Source organism: Melanotaenia boesemani, chromosome 10, assembly GCF_017639745.1.
Source record: "Melanotaenia boesemani isolate fMelBoe1 chromosome 10, fMelBoe1.pri, whole genome shotgun sequence".
Classification (NCBI taxonomy): domain Eukaryota; kingdom Metazoa; phylum Chordata; class Actinopteri; order Atheriniformes; family Melanotaeniidae; genus Melanotaenia; species Melanotaenia boesemani.
In genome coordinates this window covers 23,952,045-23,960,321 of record NC_055691.1, presented here as the reverse complement: position 1 = coordinate 23,960,321, position 8,277 = coordinate 23,952,045, and the positions used below count along the sequence as shown (strand labels likewise).

The 8,277-nt window shown below is 38.6% G+C and overlaps 1 protein-coding gene across 7 annotated transcripts in view; it reads left to right on the top strand.

The window, feature by feature from the left end:
* Positions 1–291: 291 nt before the first annotated feature.
* The window catches only part of tjp1b (tight junction protein 1b), a 60,638-nt gene continuing 52,652 nt past the window's right edge, over positions 292–8,277 (top strand). For all 7 annotated transcript variants that reach the window (XM_041997655.1, XM_041997654.1, XM_041997649.1 and 4 more), the window contains exon 1: positions 292–796. In XM_041997655.1, coding sequence (XP_041853589.1) covers positions 645–796 — 152 coding nt within the window. In that variant the 5' untranslated portion in view covers positions 292–644. The remainder of the gene's footprint in view (positions 797–8,277) is intronic.

Below are 8,277 nucleotides of genomic sequence, written 5' to 3'. Positions count from 1 at the left end.
TCTAAGGTTCCAGTAACGCCCCTGTAAGCCATCACTGCTTCCTGGAAGTATTACATAACACAAAGACACTCGACTTTCTACAAAGGCAAGCCCACATGTAGCCTAATTTTTTTTGCAAACTTTTCACTTTATAAACAGATACTACAACTGAGCATCTTTACATGAATCAGTCTCCTGACACCCCCCCCCCCCTTCTTCTCTCCCCTCTCCTCTCCCTCCTCCCCTCCCTCCCAGTCGCTTCTCTCTGACTACACTGTACACACACACTCTCCCCTACCTCACACACACGGACGCCTGGACGCTGCAGCGTTTTGAGAGTGTTTCCAACCCTGGATAGGAGGGAGGAGGCAGGAGGAAGGAGATAATGTCCAAATCCTGACCGTGTTCATTGTTTTATTTTTTTTTTTTTAAAAAAAAAGAAAAGCAACTCTGATAAATAGCAAATCGAATGGATCGGCGATCCGTTTGCGAGCGCTAAAACACGGTCAGAGTGTCATTGCAGACATGGGTCGCAGCGGTACGGCACCTTTCGCTCAGCTCCTTGGGGAGTGTTTTCACTGTCAGTCCTTCAGCGCTGGAAATGGCGTTGTGATGCTGAGCATGGAAGACGCAGCGGAGGCGGATGCCAAGGAATAAAGAAATATATGATCACCTGTGCTTTTCTTTGGGTTGGTTTTTTAGTAGCGGTGGACAGTACCATGGTGAATTACCAGAAATACATTACTGTTATGCAGCTGGCTCTGGGGGTGACCGCCTCCAACAAAGAACATTGTCTTCCACCCAGGAAGCGAATGTGGTGAGTATCAATCTTGGTGCGGATGATGATGGTGATGATGATGTGATGCAGGTTTGGGGGGGAAGAGAACAGGGAGGGCTGCAATGAGCCCAGCCGTCGCCTCCCCAAGTCTTGTCAAATGATGAGCCAGAATGCGCCCGGTTCACTCTCCGAAATGACATAATACTCCTGTCAGCCACTGCGGCCAGTCTGCACCATGTTGCAATCATCAAAAACCTACTCTGCTCGTTGCACACAGTAGGTAAGGCAGCTACTCCGCATGCTGGGAGTTTGTGTGCGTGTGTGCGTTCCTGTGCGCGCGCGTGCAAAGACAAGTGGCTCTATCCATGTCCTCCCTCTCCATTAGTTTGTAAAGTTGAATGCGTAGGATGATGTCATAGCCTCATCATTGTTTCTTTGCCTCTAACTTCATGTGCTTTAATGTACTGTCCAGTCTCCACTGCACTGCTGTTGTCACTGGAAGTGCCACCATCAAGCTAACCATGTGGTAAACCATCACTCCTCCTCCTCATCTCCTCTCTATCCCTCCACCCCCTCACTATTGTGCTGTAATTGATTAATAAAATGTAAAGCATGAAACGTGATCCTCTCCTGTTTTTATTACCTGTGCTGCAGCCAGGCCTCTGTAAACATCTCATTGCCATGTCTATTAAACATTGTGTTTCCATACTCAACCCTTAGCATGTCTTTGTGTCCTGTCTATCCACCTAGTCTGTGTCCTCATTACTCGGTGTTCTACACTATATTGCAGTTACCACCTCTCACTTTCTGCCTTTTTTCCTCCTCTGGCCTTATCCATTTGTTTACTTCAAGGCAGCCTTCCTTTCACTCTTCATCCTCAATGTAAGCAGATTGCTGCTGGGGTGGCAACGTGTGTGACACACTATCCCTAATTACAGCTGGATTACTATCTTGTTTGAAAGCAAAGATGTTTAATTAAGAGCCAATGGGCTCAGTGGCGCTCTGATAGCAACAATTTGCTCGGATTGAACAAATTTAAAATGTTATCAGACCGTTGATCGCAGTGATGTGACTTTGTTTTGTGAGAGGCTTTAATCATTTTCATTGCTTTTTTAATCTAAATCATTTCTGTGAGTAAAGCAAGGACAAAACGCACAAACATCTATAAGCTTCTCATGTAGAGATAATTAAAATTGTACAAAACTGATTAAAACTTGTAGCGTAATAAGGTGTTCCTGCACAAATTTGTATTGTATTGTTAATTGTAACTATCTGAAACCTTCTGAATACTGAAAGGTTTGATGACACTGAAGTCAAACTGCTACTGTAACCTCAGCAGGGGTCACAAGCTTATCACATGCAGCTTCTTAGTGCTCAGTCTCTTTGGCTAATCATATTCCTTAGGCTTCTTTTTAGCCTAATTGCCCCCCAAGGAGAAGACAAGGGATTTCACAGAATGATGGCTCCTTTCATGTTTTGTCTGTTACTGTTTTCATGCTTACATCTCCATATCTAAGTCAATAATGGCAAAAGCCTCTTGTTTCATCAAACTACTGACGCCAAAGGCTGAAGAATATGTGTAAGCAATAAATAAATTAAGTTGACCTGTTGAGAGAAGAGCAGTAATTGTTAGACAAAGCAAAAAGCTTTACTAGTTTTTACAAAACAAGCCTCAGTTTCTCAGCACCATCAATTTTACCAATCCTTTTACATGTAGTGATGTATTTTGGATTTTTAACTTCCATCCATAATATTTTTTAAAATCAAGTCACATGGTCATTTAACGGGGCCTTAATAGTTTATATTTGGCTAAAGACACTGCAGACATGGTCACTGATTGATTAGTTGTATAGTAATTGTATGAAGTTTAAACAGACTGTTAAATTGTATTTGTGCTAATTCACTAACATGTTCATTTCATCATTAAGTTTAAAGTTGCCAGAACAGAGGAAAAGAACACTAAAGCATGGGTTTGAAAAGCACAAATTAATATATTGATATGTATTCATTCATTATTCATTATCTACACCGCTTTGTCCATTACGGATAGCAGAGAAGCTGGAGCCTAACCCAGTATTTAGCAAGTAAGAGGCAGGGTACACCCTGGACAGGTCACCAGTCCATCACAGGGCCAACACAGAGAGACAAACAACCATTAATACTCATACTCACTCCTAGGGAGAATTTTGAGTGACCAGTTAACCTAACATGCATATCTTTGGACTATGGGAGGAAGCTGGAGTACCCGGCGAGAACCCATGCATACACGGGGAGAACATGCAAACTCACTGTGCAGCCCTTGCATTGATATTTGTTATTGTAAATAAAAAAAAAACATAAATGAAATAATCTGGAGGCCAAAGTAAACAATGTTGACCTCTACGGATGAAATCACTCAAAGAAATTGCAAAACACAGTGAATTTTCTCATCTGCAGTGCTGTGAAAGAGTACGATTTGAAAAATGTAGCCAGCATCTGTATTCTTTAAAAGTAAGAAAAACTCCAAAGCACTCCAAAGTTCAGATCCCTTTACTGTCGTGAATTGTAAAACACCAATGCATTTCATCTTACTCTTCTTCAAGGAGTCACTTCAGACTTTGACATCTTGAAGAAAGACACTGAGCTGAAACGTCTGGGCTTTACAGTATGATCATGCTGTGACATTTAAGTTTGTGTTCACCTCATCCAAAGATCATCTCAAATAAATATTAAGCTGAATCCAGTAAGCACTTCTACACATAAACGCGCAAAAATACTATTTTAATGAGTATCTTTTACTCCTACCTCATCAAAACTGTACATAAAGAGAGTAAAGAATAGCTTCACACATTTCTCATGTTGTTGAACCTGTTCTACAAATTCTCAGCTGCCGCTTCACCAAATCTGCTGCAGGAGAAAAATAGCACAGATGGACATTCATACACTATGTGACCATGCTAAATGTCCCCTTTTAGTCTTTCTCTTGCAACCCATTGTATCTCTCATATCGTCCTCTGGTTTTTGTACTTTTGGTCACACTTTATCACTCCATTGTCCTATATTCCATATTTAAGGCTGATAGGATTGGATGTTGGACGGGGATTTGGTTGGTCAAAGGGTTTTTGAGGTTGCTTAGTTTTTGTAACTGAGAGTGCAGCCTTAACGTATCACACAGCCTCTTTTTCACTAAAATGTTGTTTAAAATCAAAAATAAATCACAACAAATGCTATCTGTTTTAGGATTAGTAACACACAGTGGCTTCTTCATTAAATCTCTCAAGCTTATAAAATCCATGTAAAATGTTGGCAATTGTACTTCTACACCTACAAATGTCATCTAAAACTTTACACTGGTGTAATGAGACATTAACAAATGCAGTTAATTTTATATTCTTAATAATAATACAATCAAGGGAATCATATTCTAATATGTAAACACATAAAATGCAGACCATGTGGGATTATTATAATATGCACATTCATTTACATCATCCTCATATTCATTAATGTGATTTAAATTAATTTAAGGTAGCAGTAGAAATAATAGTTGTAGCCTCAGAAATAGTAGCTGGAGTAATAGTGGTAGTAATAACCACAATAGTGTGAGTTGTAACATCAAATTTATATTACAAGTTGTCCTCCTTGTGCTTAAATCTGCCATTTACCTTTATAGTAGTTGAACTGCAGTAGTTAGAATATGATGTCTACAATGCAGGTTAGAGACGATGTCAACTGATTATCTGAAACATTGCTAGGAAATGCAACTGCTGTAGATGAGTTTTTGACCGGGGAGCCCTGCGTGTTTAATGGATTACAGCTAAATCCTGAATCACATTTCATCAAATCCGGCACACACACAAAAGACGTTTCTTAAAAGGTAGCAGACATGATAACAGAAATTTCTTCGTTTTAACTGCAGAAAGTGAACATCTTGTTCATAAGCTTATAAAACCTGACATTTTTTGCAAGGACTTGCAAGCCGTTTAATTGTTTTAACTCTTTTCTTTCTCAAATGATATTACAAGTTAATTAACTGTTGAAGTACATGCTGTTCCATACTCACGCTGCATTCACATGTTATTGTACATTCCTTCCTGGTTCTCTTTTCTGTATTTGCTGGTTTTCTATTATATATAATTGTAAATACTTGTACTTTTCAAGAAATTTCTTTGAGCTGACATGTGTCCACCATTTATCACTAATTTTCAGTTGAATTAAGAAACAACTAATCAAATTTAGAAAAATCTTTATATTCATCTGTATGGAAAATTGTTACCCTTTAAATAAAAATGATTCTGTTTTTGTCCCGTCTATCCATGTCCCTGTAGAAGTTTTGGAAAATCACTATAAATTACTGCCTATTTCTGTCATTCATGTGTAAATTATTTGCACGGATATCAGACAGGATATGATGTGAGTCTTAATTGAAGAAAGAAAGCATTTGCATTTGTATAAACAACTCGCTGTATGGTCGGAGTGTCCTATTTTGGGTTGCTTTTTTTCATAATTGCAGCTTTAATTCTGTCCCATTTCTGGTCAAATGGTCAGAGCTGCTTCCTGTGCTGCTGATCTCACAGTGTGTTGTGGTGAGATTACGCACTGTTCTGCCTGAACACTTACACCATTCGCCTACCGGGCATTGTGTGTGCCGTGTGCACCCTCGTCAGAGGAAGAACAGCCCCGCTTCCCTTTGATAAAGGCAGAATAGCAGCAGCAGCTCTCTAAATTAGGTTTAGGCTCTGCAAACAGATGTTCCTCTTGCCTGCAGCCTTAAAAACCCATTCCCTGCTCACACACAGCTAACAATTTGCATTAACCTGACTTAATGAACTTTACACTCTGTTGCATGCTTGCAGGGGTAATACAACAAGTCTATTGTGTTTATATAATGCATCTTATTATTTTCAGTAGCACCTTTTTTCCTAAAACCATTTATCTCCTGCTACAGTGTGCATCTTTATGTGTTTTACTGTGTGTGTGCAGTAGACAATAGTCAGGATTGCTCCTCTTGTTAAATGTTATATTAGCACTGGCCAAGATGGGAGGAATGGCGCGTAACATTGCGTATTGACCTGCTGATTAAGCAGCAGCCGTTATTGCTTGGGCTAATCGTAGCTGATGGCTTCTCCAGGCAGCCAGAGGGACAGCATAAAGCCCAGCATCTGATCAATGTGTGTCTTCCCCTCCTTCTCTTTGTAATAACGTCAGGCATCTGCTCAACCTTATCTGTGAGCATTATTATACTCTATTGTGGTCTTCTGGCCATCAGGGGCCTTGGCACTGATTATATTCCACTAATTCTGAAGTGGATTTTCTTTGTTCAAAGAGACAGCAAATGGTTCAAGACCTTTACACATCATATCAGGTCCAAACAGACATACTGTTTTGTTTGCATGATGTGCATATCAAATGCTTAAAATAATGCAGCAACTCAAGAGCAGAGTGTTCAATCAAAGTCATTACTGGTTAAAAGAAAAAGAGAGAGAGAAAAAAAGGCATATTCTTGGTATCTACACTGCTTCTTCACATCTAACTAGAACATCTTATATTATGCTCTCATGTAGACTTGGACAAAGCTTAAACAGAAAGCAGATTATAGCAATAATCTAGGCTTTTAAAGAAATATTTGTTTTCTTGCTTAATAATAGAAGAAATGATTGCATCATCATATCAGAGGATTTAACATGTTTCCTGAAGCAGCAGCTTGTTAGCTGACCTTTGCATAAACACTGGAAACAAGCCCAGGTGACAAAGCTGCTTTACCAGCACCTCAACAACAAGATGAAGATAGAGTAGCAAAACATGCAGGGGTGTGAAGTTGAGATCAAACTAAAGGGTTTGTTCAAAAATAGCTTTGATCTGACATTTAATTTCTAAAGAAATAAAGGGCAATGGGAGTTGGGGGTAAGCTTTTTTGGTCTTTACTGAGACTGAAGTTTTAAATGAAAATCTGTGGGTTACAGGGAGCTGTTGTTTGAAGTATTTCTGTCACCAGATGATGTGGCATCAAGATATACAGTAATTCTCCTAAGTACATCATGTTCTTTTACACAAATGCCACAAAGAAAATGAAATCTTTTAACATTGATACTGTCTGCCACCTGACTTCAGATTCTCATTTGATGCACACTCAGTTAAGCAAAGCTCAGGTTGTCACCTTTCCGCTTGTGCCCAGCAGTGGTCATTTATAAGAAATCTAAGACAGCCAGTCAATAATGTAAGGTGACAACCTATGACTGTTATTAAAAAGCATTCCTTTAAGATTAATAGTTCATTAACAGTTCAAGAATCTTAAAATCTTTTTTTCAGTTTTGAAAATATATGTAGTTTAAACTGTGCCTATAAATATGAGAAGTGAAAAGGAGAGACCTCTGAAATCTCACCATGTTATATATTCTCACAAATCTCTAGTGAAATGCATTATACCTGCAGATTTGTTCGAGAGAGAGAAATAATTCACTGTATGTTATATCTGAGTCGGCACAGTTGCTGGCACTATGTTACGTTATGCCTTTGTGGCCTGAGGTGATTTGGCTGAAATCCATTTCAGAATCAACATCCAAGAAATGGGCCTCTGAATGCGCAGGACTGCACCAGGCCTGTGATACAGTCCAAGCAGATTTTCTCATTAGTCATGTTTGCTGAATTGTTTATAAGAACAATCTGAGGTCGGCTGTTATCGACTGCACATACTGTTGAATGTTTTTGCTGTGCATTCCCAGCCTGTACGCACATTAGATTGCTTCAGGCAGCTATGGAATTAATGCAGATAGGAAGTGGAAGGTGGTTTTTCCTCTTTCCTCCCATCTGTGTTCATCCCTTGTCTCCTATTATGTATACATGCTGAGCCTCTAAACCTTGGAAGCTCAGGTCTGCTGCTCAGCATGTTAATAGTTATCTACCATCTCTGAACCACACTGAGTGGATGAGATTTTCCACCTTTAATATGTTAGAGAAGAGAAGAGAAGAGAAGAGAAGAGAAGAGAAGAGAAGTAAGAGAAGAGAAGAGAAGAGAAGAGAAGAGAAGAGAAGAGAAGAGAAAAAGAGAAGAGAAGAGAAGAGAAGAGAAGTAAGAGAAGAGACCAAATTGAGTAAGAATAGCTGTATGTTCATGAGAAATAAATGGATTCATACTAAACTGGGTAACAAAGAAATTCTCCTATGGTTCTAAATTACTTCATAAAACTTACCAATTTAATTTTGCTACCAGTGGATATAATTATTTGTGTATTTAAGTTGTTATTCTATTTACAAAATGCCAAAAAAAAAAATGGTCAGAAGCAATTATTTTCTGAAAATGTTAATGTAGTAGTTAAAAATCTGAAGATATTTAGTTCACTGTGATGTAAAAAAACATAACAAAAAAAAACAAAACAATATCACTCAAATGAACTAATTGGCTCATCTGTCATGAGAAATCAATTTTAACTAACACTTTACTTATTACAAAAAATCATTGAAATAAATAACAGAACGTTTGTTTGTTTTCCCTTTTTTATTTTAGTATCTGATCTAAAATTAGTTTATCAAGCAGATTTATC